Source organism: Clarias gariepinus, chromosome 19, assembly GCF_024256425.1.
Source record: "Clarias gariepinus isolate MV-2021 ecotype Netherlands chromosome 19, CGAR_prim_01v2, whole genome shotgun sequence".
Taxonomy (NCBI): Eukaryota; Metazoa; Chordata; class Actinopteri; order Siluriformes; family Clariidae; genus Clarias; species Clarias gariepinus.
In genome coordinates, this window is record NC_071118.1 from 4,489,874 (window position 1) to 4,515,963 (window position 26,090).

Sequence of the window (26,090 nt, forward strand, 5' to 3'; positions counted from 1 at the left end):
GGTTACAGCCAGAGTTATTACGAGCTGTGAAGGTTTGTGGTTCGTTCCCGGGAGTGTCGTGTCTGCTTTCACGACTTATCATAAACTCTTGTTCGATTTAGGGATATTTAAAGCCGAGGTGACTATATGCTTTATTTTGTCCTTTTTTTATATACTTTTTTGCTTGTTTATTTTTAACGTCTGGAAGCAAATCGGGAAGCTAAAGCGAAACCGGCTAGCAAGTTCTAGTTCTGCTTCAGACAAATGAAAGCTAAAAGGCTAATTAACTTAAATGTAAAATATTTAACTAACTCAAAATCTCCTAGAGAGTAAAAACAAGTATTTTTGTGTGCAAGTTAACTCATAAATTGTGTAAGCTTGTATAATGTCAGGTTGTATTTGTGGTAATAGTTAGCAAACATGCTAACTGCTAATTGTTTGCTAGCTGGAATAAGAGTTTGTGACTCATTTGTTGTAGATAAACATTATACATGGTAACTACACAACATTTAATAATTATATACAGGTTTAAAAAAATAAAATAATGATAAATATATTTATTTTATATATAATATTCAGAGTACAGTGAATATAAAAAGTTTACACACCCCTGTTAAAATGTCAGGTTTTTGTGAAGTAAAAAAAATTAGACCAAGATAAATCATTTCAGAAGATTTATTTCCCACCTTTAACCTGTACAACTGTGACCTTTAACCTGTACAATTGTGACCTTTAACCTGTACAACTCAAGTGAAAAACAAAATATTTTAGGGGAAAGTAAAAAAACTGAAATAATGTGGTTGCGTAAATATTCACATCCTTCGACTCGTACTTTGTTGAGGTACATTTTGATTATTTTTCTTTTTTGGTAGGAGTCTATCAGCATGGCACATTTTGCTTGACTTGGTAATATTTGTCCGCTCTTCTTTGCAAAATTGCTTGGATTGTGAGGACATCTACTGTGCTTATATCCCACACATTTTCAATCTGGCTTTGAATTTTTTGGTTGTTATTGTTTATTTGGATGTATGCTTTCGGTTACTGTCATGCTGAAAATCAAAGTTATTCTTCATCTTCAGCTTTCCCACAGAAACCTGAATGTTTTGTGTCAATATTAACTGACTAGTATTTTGCAACTGTTGATAATTCCCTCCACCTTGACCAAGGCCCCAGTTCCACCTGGAGAAAACCACCCCTGAAAGCATGATGCTGCCACCACCATGCTTCAATGTGTTCTTTTGGTGATGTGCAATGTTGTTTTGCCCCAAGCATAGCTTTTGCAATTATGGCCAAGTAGTTTAAAATCAATTTTCGTTTCATCATGTTCTTAGGAGACTTTAAACGTGTTTTTGGATAATAATAAAAAATTTAAAAAATTAGCCTAGCTTTGTTTTTCCCTTCACCCTATATCATAGCCTAGACATAGGAATAATACGGGAGAATGTTGTCACGTGTTCAACATAGCCAGTACTTGCCAGAAATTCCTGGATATATCTATCCGGTGTATATATATGGTATATCTAATGCCTTGTAGTGTTCTCCTGACTGATATCTACAACTGACTGATATCTATTTAACAACGATGCTTTGGAAGCTCTCTGCGGACCATGGCTCTTGTAAGATGCAAACAACCCGTTTTCATTCCTTCACTTCACTTCTGGAAAGTCCTGATGTTTTGTTAAAGTTATGGCTGATTGGTGTGTAATCAAGTTCAACTTTAATAAGTGTGATTGCCCAAGGAAAGAAACACTTCCTGTGCCTGGCAGTTTTGCTGTACAGGGTTTTGTAGCACATTGCCAGAAGAGAGGAGATGAAAGTTTGTGCTTAGGGTGTGAGCGGTTTGTAGTGTTTTTTTTTTTCTTGTCCTACTGTCCTTTTAATTAAAGCCGGTTTTCCAGACCAACCTGTAAGGCAACACTGACATAATATTGTCATGACTTAATCTTTTGTCCTCGTCACTCTCTGTCTGTTTTATCCGGTACTTCCACACACACTATCTTCTTAACATGTTTCCCTTTCAGTACCGCTCAGCATCTAGATGGAGTTCTGTACAGTAGATTGAACATTTGTGAAGTTTTGTGAAACTGGTTGTAAAATCATTTTGAATACGGAGTTTTGATGAATAAATATTTCATTTGTCAACATTAAGCCTATTTAATTTCATTTGCCCAAGACTGGTGTGGGCAACCTTAAACACTCGAGCCATTTGGACCCATTTCCCACTCATTTTTCATATTTTGTGATGAATATATATATATATATATATTTTTAATCACTTCTGTGTTTTTTTTTTTCCTGTTTTGGCAGGACATATGCGACGCTCGAAGCGAATGCGCTGTCCTGATGGACGCAGGACGGAGGAGTGGAGCTGGGAGGAGGATGAGGAAGAAGACGACGACGTCAGGAGTGTCGAGGCCCACAAGCGCCCGAAGAGGGACTTTTACAGCAGTGAGAGAAACAGGAGACCAGGACGGAACCATCACTACAGAACATATGAAAGGTACTCCTTACAGCTGGACAGAGTCTGCTTCTCATTGGAGTATGAATTATTATTATTATTATTTTTATTTTTATTTTTATTTTTTTTTACCAGCCCAGTACCAGGTACCAGCCTGATATCATATTAGATGCGTTCAGTGTCCCTTAGAGTGTATCTGTAAAGCCATTATTATTTGTTTTTTCCGCTCTTGCATTTAACAGCATACTTTATCACATACATTTATATCATTATTAATTTTTTCAGAATAAGGTAAATATTTCTTGCGCACACACGCGTGCAAAAAAACTAAAATACCGAGCTCATTCGTAAGTCCGGTTTGTTCGTAAGTAGATACTAGGATACTAACACAAATGGCTATACATAGTATATTACTGCCACTTCTTAGCAGTACCAGCTGCAACATTGCTTTTTCACACTAAAGGACGGACATCCTGGGCTTGTACTGCACTTGCAGAGGATGTTCATATCTTCAAAAGTTTGTACCTCGAATTTTCGTATGCATTTTCAAACCGAGACGAGACGGGCATGCACAGGTCTAATTGGAATATGAATTGCTATACGTATTAGTTAATTAAACCTGTTGCATCGATTCTAGCTGTTACACAGAGAGTCGAGAACAGATCAACATCTGCAGAGATGTATACTAGATGTGCATACTGTAAACTAAGTACATGTATTTAATTTCAAACTACCTAAAAAAACCCATTTAGGACATTTACCTTATACTGATAAATAATAATATAAACTAATGCATGTGATGATGAAGTACTGTAGTTGGCTGTGTGTCCAAAGAGCACTGGTGCTACAGTATGTATAATTAATTATTATTTATATGCTTATTTTTATTTATTATTGTCAACATTCTATTGAATATTCAACAGCTTATTCACTTTATGGATTTTCAAAATAGGGTAATTCAAATTTAAAAACTTTATTTATCCTCAAGGGGCAATTTAAGGAAAAGTGTTTTTTTTTTTTGTTTTGTTTTGGTTTTTTTTTAACAAGAGTTGTGTTGTTTTGTGTAGAGAGCACATATTTATTGATTGATTTTATTTTTATTCCTTTTTTTTTATTACTTGAGTGGAATATTTCACTGCTTCCAAATGCAAACCTATATTAATTAATAATTTATTATAAAAGATATATTTTGTAGTCAGAGTGGTGATACATGAAGTGCTCTTATACGTTCTTATACAATACAGTAATATTCTGTAAAAAATTTCATGTAAATTCCGTATTTGGACCCAAGGGCTGATGAATCCAATTAATAATAAATCACAGGTTTATATTTGACTTTTTCTAATATTTTATGTTTTTTGTAGTAACAGCTCATTCTCTAGAACCATATGATGCATGCTTCATATATAGTTTAAGCTCATGAAACATTGTTTGAATGATTTATCCTTTTCTTTGGCCTTCTCTCTTTCTCGGGGTTGCCACATCAGATAATTTAATCCTCAAGTTATTAGCACAGCTTTTACTTTGACTTGAGTCACCACTGCCCAGGCCTATGAATAAATTTATTTGTAAATTATAACCTATCAATGTTGTTCCGGCTCTGTTGAAGCTACTTTGAAGATGATTTTTAAATAATCCAATTGCTTAGTCTTTATTTAATAAAATGCTAGATGTTTGTCGTATCTGTTTGGGTGTTCGACTTCTAGACATAGTAAAAGAATCCACGTCAACTTTGCATCAGGCGGCACATCATCACCTCGTTGCTGACCGTCATTTTATTCCCTACTTATTTATAGCCTTTTAACAAGCAGAAAGTGTCGAGCTACACTTGTCATCTTCCGTCATATATATTTAGGTTTGTTTTAATACATGGTGTAAATACTTTGCAGCTTAATCTGGTACTTAAAAATGACTGTCCTTGTGATGAATGTCGTGTAAGCCTTTGCCAAAATTAACTGGCACTGACGGTTTAGAGACTCCTGTGAAAGAGAAGCAGAAGTTTCCCCCAGACTGAAACGCAATCTTTAGGTTGGATTTATATGAAACACGTTCAAGTCAAACCGGGACTTTCTTTTTTTTTGTGTGTGTGAATGAATGTGTAAAGACAAATAACATTTATAAAACACTTTAAGTACAGTACGGAGGGGAGACTCTTTTCCGTAAGAAAATGAAAATGAATTACCCTGAATGGACTAATGTGTGTGTATGACTCAGCCCACTGCAGTCGTTTCCGTGAACATTCAGCGAGTGGAACGCCGGATCCTATTCGCACTGGCTTAGTATTACCTGACGACCTCGTGCGATTTGTAATAATTTGCCTGTGATCTTAATCCCGTGAGAATCAGCCACGTCTGTAATTTGTAAAGTTTAAAATTCCCTCCAAAATGACTTACCACATTTCACTGAACACCAAGTTCATGTGATATTAGTCCCGTACAAATCAGCACGTCTGTGCAGATAATAGGGCTTTATTTGTATGAAACGTATTATTATTTGTAATATAAATAATATATAATTTGTAAATTACAAAAGGTCCCCAGGCAATACTAATAGGAACAGCAAAACTGTGAATAGGACATACCTCGCAAAAGGGATGCATCTGTCCCGCGTCCAGTCCTGACCTCACTCCAAGCCATTTCCACATGTGTGGAAAAGCCATTAGAGGTGTTCCTGGGAGGCCAGCGTTTCAGATTGTGAAGCAGACAGTCTGATCATGGCTATGGTGTGCTGAGAGAACTTTCTACCTTGATGGTATCCAAGTACTAGTGAAACACTGGGACGAGTGTGTTAGTGTAGCAGGGGATTATATGGAGAAATAAAGAGAGTCCAGGTTTGACTTGAACGCCCCTTGTGATTTGAAACTCAAGATTTATTCTGTACTAGATGTCCTCGTGAGGAATTTTGTTTGCGTGAAATTTTATTGCACACTTATAAGTGCATTTAAAAAAAAAAGTTAAGCGGCGTCTGTTAAATTTTGGAATTACCATGAAGTGCGCGGAATGAAGGTGCGAGATCGCATTTATTAAGTAGACTTAATCGTACACTCGTAAGCGTATATATTAAAAAAATGTACAGTGCCATCTATTAAATTTTAAGATAAATTAACTTTTGAAGGTTTTTTTTGATAATTTATTTAATTATTTTAATGATGTATGGGTGTTAAACATTTAAACTTCAAATTAGCATATCTTCTCTTCCCATGTGCCGATTGCGATGAAACAAATCCTATATGTTACCTCAAATACACCTGTGAAAACCCCATTAACATTCGTTTAGTTGTTTTTAAGTAATGCATGCACAAACAGACCGACAGAAAAAAAAAAGTATTCTATTACTCATCTTGCGTCTCCACAAATGATTTTTTTTTTTTAATGTACAGACATGCTGACTTAACAGTTTTATTATATGTATAGATATCATGTATGCAGAGGTACAATATAAAATACATGTACATAATCATTTATATAATTGATCCCTAAATGGGTTGTCAAATGCTGATGAGAAAAAAGCTTTTGCTATGAAATCTGACACACAATTCATATCAAATCGTGATATTTATAAAACCGTGATACCTAGAGAATCGCAGTACAAAATCGAATTGGCACAGAGGTATTATCGGCTCTGTACCTAGTGATTCCCATCCCTAACGGAAAGTGATTTAAAATAATGATAACATAAGTTAGTTCAGATTATCTCATTCAGGTTAGACTAATGATTTGAGTGAATAGACTCAAATAAGATGTCGGCATGAGCAGCAGCTGAGGCATCCGGTTTAAGGTTGTCCTGTTACAACACTGACAGGTTAACACATGGCTTTCCTTAAGCTATGTGTAAAAAGGGGAGGCGTGCACATTCCCACAAGCGGTGTCTCTATGGCTCGCTCTAAGTTTAGCCCCCCGTTAAGGATCCCTCGCTTCTCGTGAGACACTCGATGCTTTCTGACATCAGGCAGGGCAGGACGGCACATTCCTCGCACGCCTGCTGAAAGAAGTAATTAACTGCGCAAAAACCCGAGAGACATGCACTCATGTTCTGAGGTAGAGACGAACATACGTAGTAGAGACGCTCTGTCTCCAGATGGCTGCTCTGCAGATCGGCCAGGAAGAAAAGGTACCGGGCGTTTTGCATCATTTGCACGACTGTGGACTGTATTGTTTCTGCAGGTGCAAGAAAAGCTTTAGGGGGCTCGAATACGCCGAGCGGAGCGCGCCAGAGCCCGGTCTAAAGACACGGGGACATGAGAAGAGAGCGACCGACCGAGGTGTTCCTGAGAAGAAGCAGGACAAGGACCGACATTGGCACAACTACAGCAAATCCCTGGCTCAGTACGGTAGCAGAGAACATCAGCACTCCAAGCACTACGCCAGCCGTTCACACTCGGTAAACATTCTTGGCTTTAGGGTACAGTGTGTCCTGGATTTGTATTTTTTAAGGAAGGTCTATTGTGAAGGTAGAATTAGCACAGATTAAAAAAAAAAAAAAAAAACATTTTTAAATGCAATTTCTACCACAGGTTGGTTTTTATATTAAAGGGATAAGAAAAGAAAAAAAATTTATTAAGGGCTGCAATAAATGGGTCAGGGTTCAGGTTTTTCAAGAGGGTCTTGTGTTGCTTTTGGGAAACCCGGTATAACTTTGGTCTAATGTTTACTGCTTTTAATTCCAAATTCCTCTTGTCTGAAAATGTTGTTGCCATGTTTCTCTTGTGTAACACACACTATGTTGGCCCTTTGCCGTTTTCTCGGGACTGAATTTGAAATTGCTGCTGCTGCTGCCACCGCCGCCGTCATCGTGGTCTGCTGTGGGTTTCCCGAACACGTCTCGTTCCCTCCTTCCCTCACCGTCGCCAACCCTCCTTGCTGAATGAATGAATGGCGCGTTCGGGCCTGGTTCTGACTGGTGTTTGATGATGGTGGTGATGATGATGGTGGTGTCTGTGAACGTCAAACCCCTACCCCTACCCTGTTCCAGAAAAGTCATCGGCGGAAAAGAAGCAGGAGTTATGAGGATGATGACGAAGGTCACCTGATCTATCACAAAGGACAAGTGATAAGAGCAAGATGTACAGAACACGTATCTTTCTCTGTCTGTTCTGTGTCTAATGTTTGGGAGATGGTGGGTAGGGGTGTTTTTTTTTTTTTGTTTGTTTGTTTGTTTGTTTGTTTTTTTAAATAGACGAGCTGGAATATTTTAGAGGCTACCCATGAGGTACCATCCTGCGTGTTTAAACAGTCCTTAAAGTAATAATCTTTTATTTCTTTCAAGTCCGTCTTAAATCTAAATGTAGGAATTTGAGAGCATTACCACATTTTTTTTAATTCATTTTACGTTTTCCCTCTCTGCAAACAGTCTGTGAAATTTGTCACACAGAGCACGAGTACAATATAAGTACAGCTAGTCCCTGACTTATAAACGAATTCCATTACAGGAGCACGTTAATAAGTCAGATTTGTTCTTAAGTCCGACAAAGTGACTCTTATACGCCTTTAACACAAATACATAATGTAAACCATAGCAAACCACTTTTCTAAATCTCCGGCTGTCCTTTCCCCATACTGCCATCATATGGCCAAGAACTGGAATCGCGCCTAAGGAAATTCACATCGTTTCTGCGCCTTTAAATATCGGCCGCCATTTGGTATCAGAGCTGTTTTCCACTGTATTGGACTGTGAACCCCCTCCCCACCCACACACACGCGCATGCACACACGGTATAATATACCGGACTTAAAACATTTAATATTTTCTCTTACACTTAGAATTTAAACTATTGTATTTTTTTTGTACTGTATGTTTATTTTTTTGTACAATACAAGTGAGCTACTTCCGTAAGTTTGTTTTAGCTGAACTTTGGAATGCAATTTGACTCTGATTACGTTATTACTCGAATTACAAATTTCCGCATATTCAAATGCATTCCAAAGTTTAGCTGAGACTCATTGAGCTTAATCAAGTTGGTGTCTTTTAAAGTTATGCACAAATTTAACTGCTTTCTTTGCCTGAAACTAGCTAAAAGTATCTGAACCTAGCTTTGAAAGACCATCATTTAGCTTGGTGAAATTGCAGAAGCTCGATTATTTGTATCGTACTCGCGTTCTGACAAACTTCACAGTCAGTGTGAGAAGCAGGAAAATTTCTGACGAACAAGACCTGTGGTAATGTACTTACAGTGAGGTCAATTAGTATTTGATTACCCTGTGATTTTGCAAGTTCTCTTACTTAGAAATCATGGAGGTGTCTACAATTTTCAGCATAGGCGCATTTCCACTGTGAGAGAAGAAGAAAAATCCAGAAATCACATTGTATGATTTTTTTTTTTTACAATTTATTTGTGAATTATTGTGTCAAATAAGTATTTGATAAAAAAAATATATATTTGGTACAGAAGCCTTTGTTAACAATTACAGAGGTCAAATGGTTCCTGTAGTCCTTCACCAGGTTTACACACACTGCAGGAGGGATTTTGCCCATTCCTCTATACAGATCTTTTCTAGATCTGTCAGGTTTCGGGGCTGTCGCTGAGCAACACGGAATTTCAGCTCCCTTCAAAGATTTTCTATTGGATTTTGGTCTGGAGATTGACTAGGCCACTCCAGAACCTTGATATGCTTCTTACGGAGCCATTTCTTTTCTTTTTTTTTTTTCCTGGCTGTGTGCTTTGGGTCAGCCAAGACCCATCTTTATTGCTCTGACTGAGGGGAAGGAGGCTTTTGCCCAATGTGTCACAATACATGGCCCTGTTCATCCTCTCCTTAATACAGTGCAGTCGTCCTGTCCCCTGTGCAGAAAAACACCCCCAGTTCCCCAGACCTTCCAGCCCCATGCTTCACTGTAGGTATGGTATTATTGGAATGATACTCATCATTCTTCTTCCTTTAAACACGGCGAATGGAGTTAAGACCAAAAAGTTGTACTTTGGTCTCATCTGACCACAGGACTTTCTCCCATGACTCCTCTGGATCATCCAGATTGTCCCTGGCAAACTTCAGACGGTCCTGGACATGGGCTGACTTAAGTAGGGGAACCTTCCGTGCAATGCAAAATTTTAAACCATGACGTCTTAGTGTATTACTGATGGCAGCCTTGGAAATGATGGTCCCAGCTTTCTTCACGGCATTGACCAGCTCCTCTCTTGTACTTCTGGGCTGATTCTTCCACATTCTTAGCATCATTGAAACCCCATGTATCTATTCAGACTTTGGCTGATTGTGGGGTGCACAGGTGTCTTTATGACAGCTAACGACCTCAAACAGGTGCTACTAATTCAGAATCATGAGCAGAGGGTAGCTGGACTATTTAAAAGCAAAATAACAGGTCTTTTGAGGGTCAGGAATATGGCTGATAAGCAAGTGATCAAATACTTATTTGACATAGTAATTCACAAATAAATTGTTTAAAAAATCATACAATGTGATTTCCTGGTTTTTCCTTTTAGATTCTGTCTCTCACAGTAAAAATGCACCTATGCTGAAAATAATAGACCCCTCTATGATTTCTAAGTAAGAGAACTTGCAAAATCACAGGGTGATTAAATACTTATTGACCTCACTGTACATTCACTTCAATTTATATTTAAAACCCGATTTTAAAGAACCTAAACTGCCCCTTAAAAGTCTAAAGTGTAATATAATTTTTTTCCCTTTCTTTCCTGGGTTACTTCTTTTAAAAAACTTTAAAGGTGGAATTAAATTTGTGTTACAGTACGTTATAATCTTAATTAGTGACAATAATATCTAATGGCGCAATGAAATCTATTGTAGAAAAATAAAATTATAATCAAGCATTATGGTACAGGGCTACTCATGTAACATGATTCATTGTGTCAAAAATTAAGAAATCTTGTAACAAATAATTTAATCCTTAAGTATAAGATCCAACCTGAAGTCCTGCAGCGTATGCCCAGTTTTCGTAGCTGCCTTTTTTTTATCATGTTGTTCATAAGCTTTGCTTGACTTGATTTTTTTATTTTATTTTTGTTAGATGAGGTTGTGAGCACTGTAGGTGAAGGAGCCTTTGGAAAAGTAGTAGAGTGTATTGACCATACAAAGTAAGTTCTTTCTGTAAATGAAACATTTAAACACGTTTTTACCCCGAACATGCTTTCACTCGACATTTATGGCTGTTTTGGCAGAGACGGCGTCAGGGTGGCCCTGAAGGTCATCAAAAGTCAGAAACGCTACCGTGAAGCAGCTCTCATCGAGGTGGAGGTGCTGAAACAGATGAATGTTTTGGACTCTGAAAATCAGTTGTAAGTTAAGTCGCTGGATGTTGTAGGAATACTACAAGTTTGTCATAAAACACACAAAGCAACCTGATTGTTTTTTTTTTTGTTTTTTTTTTGTTGGTCTTGTTTTTTTTTTTTAAGTGCGTGTGTGAGGATGCTGGACTGGTTTGACCATCACGGTCACATCTGCATCGTGTTTGAGCTGTTGGGACTGAGCACATACGACTTCCTGAAGGAGAACGACTACATGCCCTTTAGTGTCGAGCAGATCAGACACATGGCGTTCCAGATCTTTAGAGCTGTGCTCTGTGAGTACGGCACCAATAATTAGTGTTTCACAAACTGTTAAAGTGAAAGCAAGCAACATGTGACGTGTAGTATGCTTTCTTTATCCTTTGATTATGTTCTTGTGTAGTTCTTCATCAGAATAAGCTAACACACACCGACTTGAAACCTGAAAACATTCTGTTTGTGGATTCAGACTGTGACGTAGAATACAATGCCAAGTTGGTGAGTAAAGCTTACAGACAGCCACGGGAATTTAAAAATCCAGAAATTTTAAGTTCAGGCCATGCTGAAGTGTTGTTGTTGTTTTTTTTTTTTTTTTCGTTTTTTTCTTCTACAGAAGCGGGATGAGAGGACGCTAAAGAACGTCGACGTGAAGGTTGTTGACTTCGGAAACGCTACGTACGACCACGAGCACCATACTTCAGTGGTGTCGACACGTCACTACAGAGCGCCCGAGGTTGTCCTAGGTGAAATGCTCCGTCTGTTATCGTATTTCTTCTCAAGAATGAGCATCAGCACGAATTATTGACTCATTATAACTATTGTCTTTGTTAGAGCTGGGCTGGAATCAGGCGTGTGATGTTTGGAGTTTGGGATGCATTCTGATCGAGTACTATCTAGGATTAACGCTGTTTCAGGTAAATTCTTCACAGCTGTCCAACCGTTTGTCCTGAACATTAATGCCGCCTGAGAAATGCACACTTTTTAAAGTACCTTTATATTGATATTGTATTTGGTACAGACTCATGACAGCAAGGAGCATCTAGCCATGATGGAAAGAGTGCTAGGACCAATACCTGCACACATGCTCCAGCAAACAAGGTAGTGTGAAGATGAAGCATCTGAAGATTAAACATAAACTGTTGTACTTTGTTGTAGAGTCTTGCAAGTCAGACCTCCAGGTTTCTCTAGAGACTTGTTTCATCAAAGTAAGAGTGAGACATTGTTTCATCTAATTTTCACATAAATATGGCAGTTGACACAATGGGGAAAAATGTGCTGTGTGTATACACAAGGGTAAGTCAGAAATTATCCGCACTCAGGTTATATTGGTCTGTAAGACTTCTGTTGGCCGCATTTATTAGCACTTTCCATTCAAGGCTATTGTCTTCACAGTTCTTTTTGTGTCCCTTATTAAATGAAATCATTTTAAAAAGTGGATTTTGTATTTCCTCAGGTTATCTTTGTGTAATAATAAAATTAGTTTGATGGTCCAAATCATTTAAATGTGATAAATAATACAGTCCCTTATTTACAAACGAGTTACGTTCCGGGAGCTTGTTGTAAGTCGGGTACAATATTCTGTCAATATACCGGACTTTTGACATTTTATACATTCACTTACACACTGAAAATATTGTATGGGATTGTAAATATTGGTATCTGGTGCACTTTGGTGTTTCTTTTTTGTTTTTTGTTTTTTTACAATACATTTGAGCTACGTCTGATATTTGTTTTGCATCTACAAATGTTCGTAGAACTGCGGTCCGTTTGTATCTGCTGAAATTCGTACCTTGAATGTTTGTAAGTCGGGGACGTACTGTACTCCAAAAGCTTATCAAAACTCATATGTGGCTAGCTATTGAGTTGGGTACATTTTAAAGGTCCCATATTTTACTATTCTTTTAACAAGTAGGTCTTAGGTCAGAGGTCTATTCAAGTGTGTGTTTAAGCTCCAACTAAAATGCCACTCGCACAATGCATTTATTCATATCTCAGACTCCCTTATTTTACTCCTCTTCCAAATCTGCTGTTTCATTGTCTATATAAATTAACTGTTACAGTGCTCCAACCCAATAGAGCAAAAAGCTTATTCTAAAGGTTGAGTATTAATCACTCATTGGGTTTTAGTTTGTGCATTTGGCACTGAGATTAATTCGCTCCCCACAAGCATGCATGATTTAAGAATTGAATAAATGTAAGCAATTTAATATAAAAATTTATCTGGTTTTGTGACCAGGAAACAGCGCTATGTTCATCATGGGAAGCTGGACTGGGATGAGTACAGCTCATCAGGGAGATACGTGAGGAAGCACTGCAAGCCTCTTAAGGTAACGCTGCTATAAAACTCCGCTGTTACAGACGATGAATGAACCAAAAACATATAGATAATTTGTTTTTCTCGACTGGCTTTCCAGCAATACATGTTCACCAAGAGCTCAGAACACGAGCAGCTGTTCGACCTGCTCCAGAGGATGATGGAGTACGACGTGTCCAAGCGCATCACCTTGGAGGAGGCCATCAGTCACCCGTTTTTCACTCCACTTAGGGAAGAGAGTGATACTAAGTGAACTTTTGATCAGTTGTTTGACTCTTTTACACCTCCCACGGAGACTCCTGCTGACTGTATCAGTCTGCTTTACCGCAGCAATACGACTAAGTGTGAATAAAATGCCTGCCGCTACAAACTGCTTGTCGGTTCTTTGATGTAAGAATGTACAGATGACAAAACAAGAATTCTGCCGATTTCTCATTCAAAGTTGCCTGATTGCATAATGTACATATTTATTTTGTGATTTTTGTGTTAATTAAACTTTACTACATTTTCAGACAATCAATAACTGTGATGTTATTTTTTTTAAAGGGTTGATGTGTTAAGATGGGAATAAAGGATGTTCCCCAGGAACATAAGTTCCCCCTACAGCAATCACCCTATGATGTGAAGTCACAGGTCATATAGCTGACTATTGTTTGTGATGATGGCTTAAATGGATGGATGGATGGATGAATGGATGAAAGAAGTGGTGTTCTGAATGGGAAGTTGGAAAAAAAGTTCTGCCTGTTGGTGTCCTGTAGATGGCGCTACAGTTCAACAACAGGATCTGATTGTGGCAGAGTTTCAGAGACAAAGTATAGTATCTGCTAAGCTCTTTATGATGCAATCTGCATAACTTGCAGATAAATCACTGCAAGTTTGAGATTAGGTTTTGGAGCTAAGCATTGTCGGATTACTGGAATTTAAATGCATTAGTAAATCAGTTTCGTGTACGTTTTATTTATAAAAATATCAGCAGTATAAATGAATTTTTAAGCTTCCCTACAATGCTTTAGTTTATATCTCCTGTTGGTCTTAACATTAATTATTTACCTGTCTACTTAAAAAATATATACACTTTAGGACTTCCAATCTGTATTCCAAGTAACGCAGAAGTAGATAACAAAATTACAGTCTGATGGCTGGTAAGGTTTTTGTGTTTATTAAATTTTTTTGTAAATTAATTACACACAAATGTGCCAAAAACCACAATTACTCAATGTGGGCAAGGTTAGCCGATCCTGATATTTTGCCGTACAGCAAAATTTTGTGGAATATATGAACAGTGCAAACCTCAAGTGGTTTGTTTTAAATGTCATTATACCTTCTGTAAACAAACCTACTTCCTTTTCACTGAAATCTGGGTTTCTTAATGAACCGTTTATAATTTTTTTTCCCTTAAGAATCATGGAGGCACTTTTAAGGGTCTTGACAATTGGGCAATTCAAAAAGAAAAAAAAAGATCCAGGTCCTTTGTGTTCATAAAGTTTGCAGATGCAGATATTGTGATATGTTTGATTTTTCAATTACTATAGTTATTATTTACTTATTAATATTAATTACGGACCAAGTACATAGGCTTACAAATAATCAACCTGAATCTGAGTGCAATGTAAATAAAACTTGTAAATATCTAAAATCTGCAAAATGTTGTTGATATAAATGTGTTGTTTTCAATAATAGCTTCTAATATTGAATTCTACAGTAGATTTTTATATAAGCAGTTTGGGTTTTGTTGCTGGAAAGTTAAAAGAGAAAATACTAATGGTTGCCATGTATTAATATTACTGTAGGGGAGATTAGGATCAGTATTTATACTATGATTTGTCCACTCAGCAACCAGGTACACTCACGACCAGTAGAGAATCCTCTCCTGGATTGCAAAAAAAGCAGCAAGATTCATTCCAGCTCTGAGGAATGTATAGTCAGAAGTCGGATTTTGATAGATGAAAATAATTTTACTCGCACAAACGTTTGGAATCTGTGTTCAATCAGAATAAGTCTATTTGACTGGAAGCTCTTGTTGGCATCATTGATATTTGCAATTTAGAAAGGCTAAATAAAAAGCTGCTTTAGTGTTTCAATTAGCCTAATTCGAACTGTTCTTTGAACTGTTGTAGGAAACCGGAGTACCCTGAGGAAACCCACCGAGCTAACATGGAGGACATGCAAACTCCACAGAGAGCGAAAGCTGCTCAGTTTAAAGGGACTTGTGAATGGTGTAGGGAACAAGTGAACACTAGGTCTTCATTTCACCAAAAGTGGATATGATAATATAAAATTTCCCATCAGTCATTGCAACTACGTAGTTGGCGAAAAACAAAAAAAGCTTTAAAAATGGATTTATATAGTTTATCTATTGTTGTTATTATATAGGATGACATTTTATTGATTTGACGCAATAATTAAAGTTTTAATTTAAAGTCCTTAGTATTATATAGGCTCGTAATCTATAAAAATAAACTATATGTACAGTACATCTTGTAAATTAGTCTAATGATTTGTCAACAAGTTATACACATTTCAATAGTTTATGCTTTATGATGGGATCAGTTTGGATAAATATTTAATATTTAATTTTCATAGTGTGAAATTTCCGCATTAATAGCAGCAACAAGTATCCGAGGTGATTATGTTGCCAGGGTAACTCACAGAGGAAGTGACGTCCGCACTGGTGTTTCCAATAGTGTGATTTTGTGAAGAGAAGTTCCTATAACCGTCATTCCCTGCACAGGGAGTAGGGAGCACACTGTGAAGTATACTTCAGATTGGAACGCAGCCAGATCATTTGAACTCAACTGCCAAATAAATCCTTCACTACTGTACATTCAGTGCTCCTCCAGAAGCTCCGCCCTCCAAATTCATGGGTGATTCATGATTTAAATATTTAGAATTTTAAAATAAATAAATAAATAAGGGCCATTCAAGTGAAACTGGGACTTTTGATTGTGCAGAATACAGTAGAAGAACACGGTTGCAAGAGTAAAAAATTACCTAATTTTTCTACATACAATAAATTAGAATATCTTTGAAAAGTTATTTTATTTTAGTAATTCCATTAAAAAATGTAAACTCATACATAAATTCATTACACACAGACTGATATATTTTTAATGTTTATTACTTAGTTTTAATTATTATGGCTTACAACTAATAAAAACCCAAAAATCTGTGTTTCAGAAAATTGGAATAAAATAAATAAAAACACAATGAGTAATATATTAGGCTGTGTGTAATGAATATAGTATATATGTAATTATATAAGTATATAATTTATTCGAATTACTGAAATAAATCCACTTCTCGATGATATTCTAATTTGCACCTGTATGTATATAATTTTTATTCTCTTTCTTTTTTCTTTTTTTTTACCTAATAAAAAAACATGACACTTGGATGTCCACTGTTAGTGAATTCACATTATTGACCAGCGGTATTTGTGTGCCACACGGTGCCCAACATTTGTACATCCACATAAGAATGCATTTTAGCAAAAAAAACAACCTGCTTTGTGTGGTGCTAACATTGTATAACTGCTTCATTTTTTTTTTCTTACTACATCCTTCATGTTATAGCTTTAGATGTTGCAACTGCATCAGGGTCCCACCAATCTTCTAGTCCGGCCCGACTCGACCACCCATCTCTCATGGTACAAGAAAGACATGGAAGATATCAACTCTGTCTTGGCACTTAATGATCTGAACATCCCCTGGTAGTCTTCAAATGACAACTAAAGACCTACCGCTAGGGCAAGTATTTAAGTTATTTTTTTATTTAAAAAATGCTAATCTCCCTAGTAACCTCCCCGACAGGGATTTTAGACTGATTTACTCTTAGTCCCTGACCTAGTGAACCAGTATGGGGATGTGTTTATTGATAGGAACTTCAAAGCGCTTCTGTAGAGAGTTGTTTTAAAAAATAAAGTTGTCTGTTAAATGCTGTAAATGTATAATGTAGGCAACTGATCCCACACCATAGGGCCAGTTATAACATTTTGGTCATTTCCATTAATTTATTGTGTTCTTTGATATTAACAGAAATTTACCAGCCGTCTGTCAAGAAACTGAAGCTTTTATGAATTTTGGGAGAATTTTATGTTCATTACTTGTCGCACTGTGAGATAAGACCAATAAGGATTCTATAGCAGACTGTATAATAACATGTCTACATCAGAAAATACATGTAGGATGTAAAATCTTCATCTTCTTCATCATTCAAAATCACAAGCTGAATTATTAATGAAGCATGACCATCATTTTCCATACATACTGTTTGTTAACTTTTTTGGGGAAAAATATATTTGACTGCTGGTATTGTCTTGTAGCTTATGCAGTATCAGGGTGTTTTTACCACATAATAATCAGTCCATGTCATGAAATAAAAAATCTCTTCTCTACTCCAATGACTCTTTAAATAGCTTAGATGCTCAAACTCAGGCGTCCTATGTTAATTTTATTGCTGTCTAGGGACTTTTTTTTATTTTAACTGTCGTCCCCTGGATAAATCCAATTCATCCAAATAATCTGAATTGGGTTTAAGACCATAAATCCCAATTGTTATTAAAGATTATCCTTTACCATGTATCATGCAGTGTATTGCAGAATATTGTACAATTTAAACCCAGCTTCACCAATCACACAACTGACCTCATTTCCCTACACATGGTTTTTATATACAAGTGTCATTTAGCGTTTAGATTATGGTCATTTGGTAACATACAGAGATCGATGAGATTAGAATAGATTGAATTTGTCATTGTGCAGCGTACATGTACAAAGCCACTGAAATGCAGTCAGTATCTAACCAGAATTTACAATGAATAACAATGTGGTAGATGAGGGTATGGGTCCATACAATATGTACAGGTGTGAGAGTGATTAATGTGCAGAAGCTGCAGTAGGTAGTAAGGATACTGTATGGTACAATACAAGTGCTTTTTTTTAATGCACATTTGTCACAATTAAATTATCCAGGTCATCAAACTAATAAAGATAACATGAGTAAATACAAAGTTCAGTTTTTAAATGATGATTTCATTTATTAAGGGACAAAAGTTGTCCAAACCTGCCTGACCCTATGTAAAAAAGTAATTGCCCCCTGAACCTAATAGCTGGTTGTGCCACCCTTGGTGGCAACAACGACAATCAAGGTTTTTGCCCACTCTTCTAGAAGGAATTGTTTTAAATCAGCCACAATGAACGGTTTTCAAGCGTGAATGGCCTCGTGCCACAGCTTCTCAATTTGTTTTAAGTCTGGACTTTGACTAGGGCACTCGAAAACCATAATTGAAAAAAAAAAAAATTAATAATAAAAAAAAAAAAAAATTTACCCATTCCACAATAGACTTGCTTACAATAATGTAAATCAGTGCTTGACGAATTTCAAGCATTGATTGACAAGGATGGGCTGCCATCAGTCAGGTTGTGGCTCGGAAGTTGATTGACAGCAGGACCAGGGGGAATTGAAGAGGTCTTGAAAAAGAAGGGTGACACTGCAAATATTGACTCTTTGCATAAACTTGCTTGCATGTAATTGTCAATAAAAGCCTTTGACACTTATGAAATGCTTGTAATTATATTTCAGGTTATCATAGAAACATCTGACAAAAAGATCTAAGAACACTGAAGCAGCGGACGTTGTGTGAATATGTGTGTCATTCTCAAAACCTTTGGCCATGTATGTACAGTATATACAGGATAGATAGATAGATAGATAGATAGATAGATAGATAGATAGATAGACATACAGTCAGACTGATAGATAGATAGATAGATAGATAGATAGATAGATAGATAGATAGATAGATAGATAGACAGACATACAGTCAGACTGATAGATAGATAGATAGATAGATAGATAGATAGATAGATAGATAGACAAACATACAGTCAGATAGATAGATAGATAGATAGATAAACATACAGTCAGACTGATAGATAGATAGATAGATAGATAGATAGATAGACAAACATACAGTCAGATAGATAGATAGATAGATAGATAGATAGATAGATAGACATACAGTCAGATAGATAGATAGATAGATAGATAGATAGATAGATAGATAGATAGATACTGTGTGCTAATGCTCATTAGTGTAGGTCTGTATCTCTGTGCTCCCAGTGATTTATCCTCGCGCTGTAGTTACACGCGCTCAGAATGACAGGAAGTGCGCAGGCCGGAGTGTTGGCACGAGATCCTCGCGAGCGGAACAGTTTAAACAGCGCTCGCGCAGAGTAACGGCACACAGCGCACAGGCGGATACCGAAACGCTCGGGTTTTCCTCTCTGTCTCTCTTCATTTCATCTTTACTGTCGATTTTTTTTATGAAACTGATTTCTAAAAGTTTTTAATAACCTGAGGTTTGTTCAGATATCAGTTGTTGTTGTTGTTGTTGTTGTTGGGAGACTTTTCTTACGAGTCGCGCGAGTAACCAGGATGCGCGTGAAGGCTGTGCCGCAGGAGCGCGCCCCGGTCAGCGGGACTTACAGCAGCCCTGTCCACTGTCTCCACACTGTCTTCTGCTTCATTCTGTCCGTGTTCTCCGTGGTGTTGTGTGTAGTCCTGACCTTACGGACGGCTCACCTGGAGCACAGAATGCAGTTCCTGGAAAGCGAGCGCCTTTCTGTCCTGAGCTCCATCACTGCAGCTCCATCACTGCAGCAGAACCTCTCTCTAAAGGAAGCCATAGACAAACTCGTTCATAAGGTGAGATGCAAAACTGCAAAACATGATATTGTCAAGAGCATTCAATTGTTGCATTAATGCATAGAGGTGTTAAAGATGACATTGACCTGCTGCATTGGAATACAAGCACAGTGCTGTCAGTGTACTGTAGTGGTACTGTAGAAATACATCTTTTTACATACACTATATTCCACTTTAATATATTTTCCTTAAATATATATTCCTTTGACTATATTCCTTTGACTAGACTGTATAATATTCCCTATGCAAAGGGATGCTTAGGGGTTAGCAGTGTAGCCTTGCACCTCCAGGATCTGGGTTCGATTCCTGCCTTCGGTTTGTGTGTGCATGGTTTCTCCCTGTGCTTGCGGGGTTTCCTCTGGTTTCTCCGGTTTTCTCCAATGGTCCAAAGACATACAGGTTAGGCTAATTGGCATTCCCAATTTGCCTGTAATGTGTGAATGAGTGTATGAATGTTGACCGGAGAGCATACCATGGTTGTAAAAATGTGAATAAATACAATTCCTCAAATACTCTTTAGTCTTCTATCCTAGTGACTTCTTGTTTTTTTAGGTGATGTGAAATTGCAAAATTGCATCTCAGTAAATATTTATTAATACCTTTTTTGGTATTGAAATTCATTCCATGCATTGGCTTTATATCTTGTGCAAAAAGAAATCCTTTAAATTTTAATTTCAATCAAAATAAGTCATTAAACAACAGAAATTAAACATGCAAATGTGGAACTTTACTAAAAACAGTTTGGATCGATAGTTAATTTTATGTCAAAATATTTTCTTAACTTTTTTTGGTGAAACTGCCACTAATTTTTTTAAAGATATTAAAAAGTATATTATTGAGAATTATTGAATATTCAAATTATTAATCAGATTATGGATGTAATTAGGAATTTGGACCTGCTCCATGCTTTACGCCTAATTAATTCCATTTTTTTGTATACCTGATATATATGTGCACATCCTACTGGAATTTTGGAGGCTCCTCCTTCAGCCTCCAGATGTGGACCCCTGGAACAGGCACCACTTTTTTAACCTACTACTACATAGTCAGAATTGGGTATATAATTTTAATGTAGTTATAGGCATTCATAGTACATTAATGTCTTCAGTTGACGTCATTTTTATGCCACATCATGTTGCTGAGTTTAGACCTGAGGAACTAATGCAAGTAGATTATAATACTGCCTCCAGAGGCTTGTATGGTGGACACTATGCATGATGGTGATAATGCATGAAGGTCAATCTGGACTCATCGGACCACATGAGATTTTTCCATCGCTCCAAAGTCCAATCATTATGCTTCCTTGCAAACTGAAACTTTTTTTTCTGATTAGTCTCACTAACACATGGATTTTCTTTTGGACACACAGTTGTTTAGTCCCAATTCTGTCAGTTATCACATTTTAACACTGCGTGTGTTTTAAACTTAAAAATTATTTATACTGTTCATTTTCTTATGATGCAACTTCACCAGGCTTTAAAGTGATTTCTAATGTTCATTTATGAGTTTTTTTTTTAAGTTGAGAGTTTAGCACTATTCTTCCAAACCTTCTTTTGGAGGTCTACTTGTGCATACGAGCACCACCATGCTTTCTTTACTAACTTAAAGTATTGTAATTCTGCAGTGTTCCATTATACAAAGGCATTCTATACGAGTATGTGCTTCCAACTTGGGAGTAACAGTTTGGTTGAGAAAAAAGCATGTAATTTTGGGGTGTCCGTATACTTTTGGCATCTTGGACTTTTTATGTAGTGTATAAAAATGTATTGTAAAATAATGTAGATGTTAAATTTATAATCAACACACGAAAAATTCAAGCTTCTAACAAATGTTTTGTTTCATTATTGCTGCAGAGACTTATGGAGGAATCGCCTAAACTCCGCACACCAAGGGAAGTTCAGGAGTGCTCTTGCCCACCAGGTTAGTCCTTCTTATTAGTTCGTCTCTTCCTAGGGCATCTGAATAGATTGATCCGTCCTTGCTTAGTAGAGTTTATAATGAATCCAGATATTTATTTAGCAGAGAGGAGATTGTGTGAGTAATGTAATGTAAATATGAAATAAACCATGATCTTTTTGGCTCAAAAGAATCATATTCCAGCGTCGGGATCATTTTCTTCAGAGTTTTTTAAGGGGGTGCTGTAAATCAAGAGCTCGCTTCAGAAGCGAGACCTCTACTTCTTTCGAGATGACGCAGATGTGTCCTTGGTAGTTCAGAAAAGTGTGTATCCAGCATCTCTCCTCCTGATACGTGCTGCTGAGTGACAACATTTGTGCGACCGCAAAACTGAATACATCTCATGGACGTCTCGTAGTTGAAAGGCAGCCGACATGTGGAAGTTATTTAGCCCGAAATGCGGTTCTTTCTCTCCCATTAGATTGATTGACAGACATGGTATATTGTGTAACCTCAGCCATACATGCTGTAGGATCTGAATTTTTGCGATGTGCAGAAGTGTTTGAGAGGAACTGGGTGTTTAACTTAGTGTGAATTTGTGTATCTAATGGAATTTTTAAAAGATTTTTTATTTTCATGTAATATATCTCTAAAGGGAACAGGGAAAGACATTTTCATGGTCAGGGTGGTGGTAGAGCCTGGCTCTGTGGACAAGTGGAAAGACACCTCCTAAATTCAGAGATGGGAGGAGACCTCATCTTGCTTCTGCATTTTTTTTAACAAAACTAGTCATATCTCTTTCTTTAGTAAAAGGGCATCTTAAGGATACATTGCAAACCTGTGCAATATAAAAATAAGCAGTCCGAAACAGCATACGGTTTGCATGTGCACACTGCCTGAGGATTTGAGTATGGAGCATAACTAACCGAGGACAGGTGAGTCTCCTCAAAATCCTGCAGTCATGAGATCACTTTATAATCTTTATAAAAGACAGAGCGTTCTAATGATACAGTGTCTGTACGGTCTTCACAAGAACCAACTCCAGAGCGGAGCACCTGGCAGAAACCTTGTACAAATCATTCCTTCGACTTTCTATGACAGGGATACTCAAGCTCCCGAGGCGCTGACATTTAGACCGCGAAAACAGTAGATGGATCCCGATGATCTCTAAACAACAGTCAGCGCTAAGGCTACTATTTATCGTGCTTGCTTTTATTCTTTTCACAGCCAGATAATATTTTCATACTTTTGTTTTAAATCTTACTGCTTTCTTGACAGAAATGATACAGATTGCAAGAAATACACGGTGCAGGCAGTTTTTATGAAAAACACCGCTGGGATTCCTGTTGTCCGTTCCACGACTGGAACCAAAGGCTACAATCCAACAAAGTCAGACTCATAATGTCAGGCATAAAATTACCCAATGGGGCTTTTGGGAAACCAGGGGCCAGGGCAGTACCAAAAGATATGTTTGCACATTTCATTTTGAAACCTATTGCTTTTCTTCAAGGCAGTTTCCATTCACTATTAACTAATTTGCTGTTACCAGTTTGAGTGCGTTTACACTGACGCGTGCTTCATGCAATCTTTTATCAGCTGAAAATACTCTCGTGGGTTGCCAGTGAATTATTTTTTCACGGATGTTTTGCTGCAACTCTGGAAACAAAATATCTTTTACTCCACCTGGAAGTGTGATTTTACAGTTTCAGCGAGTAAGCATTATGTAGCGGTTTATGTTGCTAGGACGCCTTTATAGTTTATAAAATGAAAACACTCTAGGGATTTCCTTGACAATTACATTACCTGCATTTACATGAGACTGATTTGGACGCTAATCGGATAAAATGCATGTCTAAGTGCTCGAAGCGTTTAATAAGAATATTTATTTTTTGACATGTGCAAGTGGTTTAGCTAAATGTTAAAGCATTTAATATACTCAAAATTTTTAATGTAAGACGAGAGGAGGAAGAAGAAAAACAAGGAAACTATTTTTTTCAACTTAGGTTAAGATACTTATCTTGTCTCACAAATCCGACATTATGATTGATTGCAATAATTCTAATCTAATCTAATCTAATCTAATCTAATCTAATCTAATCTAATCTAATCTAATCTAATCTATCATTGCCTGAGATCCGGTTGTGACAGACTGAAGCTACAGTAAGACTTGTGAGAAAGAGATGTTCTTACTGAGATTAGCGATCCAGAACAGAAGGAAATTTTTCTTCACCTTATGTTACCCCTCACATGGGGCAAACATGCAGATGGAATATTATTATATTTATTCCAACAAGAGAGAAACTATTAGATCAAGGATTTACACACATAATATTTTCCTATTTAATGGAATAACAAGGATTCACACAATGTTTAATCAATGTTTTTGGCTCTAGGATTCCATTGTTAGTGGAATATTAGGGTCGATGTAAACAGAGCTTTTGTTACCTGTTACATTAGACTCATTTCTTCCTATTTTAAATAGCATTTGTCGTAAAATTAGCAAGTCATAGAAAGTCATATCCTGCTTCGCCGTCCTTCAAATCATTTTATTAACTGTTAATTATCTGTTAATGTTGACTGTTTGCTCAACATTATTCTTCCAAAAGAAACACAAGCGCTCCCAATGAACTGTTTTTCCTGGCTGTCTAACAAAACTTCATTTGGTGGCAGTTACTGTTATAAAGGGTTGCTTACAATTCACAGCCTTCCTGAACGTCCACCAGGGACGTTTTAATGCCTCCTTTCGTTTTTATTGTCTCAACATATTTGTCTCCTCGAAAGCCATTGCTGAAATCTATTGTATGTAAAACAAACACAAATGGACTTTCGGTGGGAACAATCGAGACGGAAGCGGAGTCTGTTTCTTGCGGCTCTTGACCAAAATTAATTGGACCGAGACCGTGAATAACGTCTCGGGGCTTTTCCGAGTGTGTCTTTGTGGAGCATTTCCGCTTCTTCTCTGGTATTAAAGAGCGGAGACTCAGGACTGGTGATGAAGAAAACTCGGGGCAATATTCCCGAATCGCCAAGAAACATGAATGGAAGTCCACGAGAGCCTTCTTTCGCCCCCTTGTTAATAGCCTTTCATTCATAGGAAGCATGAAAGCACACTTGAATGAGGCCTGTAGAAATCAAACTGATGGGCCACACACTGGAGCATGCTCACCACTTAATTGTTGGTTTCCTCAAGAGCCTGAATGATAATGCAGTGGTCTCTTTCAAATCTTGAGCTTTGTACCGATGGGTTTCGCTTTGTTTTCAACTTTGTGAATGTTCCCTTCAGTCATCCTGTCAGGCCATGTTCAGAGGAGATGGATAATGAACTGTAACAGAGTAGAAGAACCACAAACCATAATGACCGCTGTGCAGCTCATTCATTGCGCTATGACTGAGAGGCAGTGACATCGCTATGTGGTCCATTAGTTCCTTCTAGAGCTGGGCAAAATTACAAAAATATTGTATATGATTCACATTATCCATCACTCTCTCTCTCTATGTGTATATAGGTTTGTAAAGAAAGTGCCAGCGGGATATAAAAATGGGGAAACAAGAAATCAGTTGAAGATGGGACAAGACAGGCAATGATTTCCTTATCCTTATGTACGTACCGTTGTGATGAACCTGTACTTAGTGTGGCGTGGGATTCCTAAACTTATTTGACCGTAGTGGAGCTCAAAGGTCTCCTGTTCTTGTTGCCTATCAGTAGCAAATACTGGACATTAGAGATGAGTTATAAAACATCAATTCAGTTATGAATTTTTATGGCGTTACATTACCAAAAGTTACACGCATCGTCTAACGTCAAGTGTCTAATTAGCCATTTTTTCAAAATTTAAACCATAGTCTTAAAACACAACAAGTGCTAATTAATCTAAAAAAAAAAAAGCAGCACGCGGAAAGAAAAATCTTCCTTTGTTGTTCTCACACGCTCAAGACTTAGGAGGCGTTTGAGGCGGTTTCTTTATAATCCTTCAGGTGGCGCTCTAAAGTATTCACACATTGGTATAGCATGTGGTCGGAGTGAATTATTTGCTAATTTTGTTTAGAAATATTAATCATGGTGGATGACAGAGACATGTGCTACTCAGTGACAATGCAGCTTAGTTACATGTAAAATGTTAAGTGTAAAACTTGCATTAACTTTGAATAAAGTTAAGGTATAAATAAATCATTTAAGTTGTAATTCTTTTAATATTAATCAAATTAGCATCTAGAAATCGTGATAATATTATATCCAGTGTTCACCAGTGATTCCGGTCCCTATTGGACATGATAAGTGATGCTTTTCTGTTTACTACGACTGTAAAGACTGATTATTATTGAGACTTTATTTATGTCCAGATCAAGGACATTGGAAATATTTCTGAAATACTCAAACCAGCCCATCTTTGTCCAACCGCCATGCCATAGAGATTACAATCGTTCCCTGTTAAAAAATTTCAAGAAAAAAGATCTATTAATAACCAGAAGTCTCCAAAAGCTAGGGGTGATGGTTCAAAAGA

The 26,090-nt window shown here is 37.1% G+C and overlaps 2 protein-coding genes across 3 annotated transcripts in view; both read left to right on the plus strand.

Annotated features, from left to right (window-relative positions):
* Positions 1 to 13,503, plus strand: clk4b (CDC-like kinase 4b). Of its 2 annotated transcripts, XM_053478896.1 has the most exons (13): positions 1 to 118; positions 2,287 to 2,479; positions 6,601 to 6,817; positions 7,409 to 7,499; positions 10,418 to 10,484; positions 10,569 to 10,685; positions 10,803 to 10,969; positions 11,077 to 11,171; positions 11,287 to 11,416; positions 11,505 to 11,587; positions 11,692 to 11,771; positions 12,910 to 13,000; positions 13,088 to 13,503. In XM_053478896.1, exons 2-13 carry the CDS (start codon positions 2,292 to 2,294, stop codon positions 13,238 to 13,240), a joined length of 1,479 nt encoding a protein of 492 aa, XP_053334871.1. In that variant the 5' UTR covers positions 1 to 118; positions 2,287 to 2,291; the 3' UTR covers positions 13,241 to 13,503. The 2 variants fall into 2 exon arrangements, with proteins under 2 accessions (XP_053334871.1, XP_053334872.1); XM_053478897.1 differs by lacking the exons at positions 1 to 118; positions 2,287 to 2,479; positions 7,409 to 7,499 and having other exon boundaries at positions 6,689 to 6,817.
* Positions 13,504 to 19,220: 5,717 nt separating this feature from the next.
* LOC128507336 (collagen alpha-1(XXIII) chain) overlaps positions 19,221 to 26,090 on the plus strand; it is a 73,727-nt gene continuing 66,857 nt past the window's right edge. Inside the window, exons 1-2 of the mRNA XM_053478134.1 lie at positions 19,221 to 19,692; positions 21,546 to 21,612. Coding sequence (XP_053334109.1) covers positions 19,423 to 19,692; positions 21,546 to 21,612 — 337 coding nt within the window. The 5' untranslated portion in view covers positions 19,221 to 19,422. The remainder of the gene's footprint in view (positions 19,693 to 21,545; positions 21,613 to 26,090) is intronic.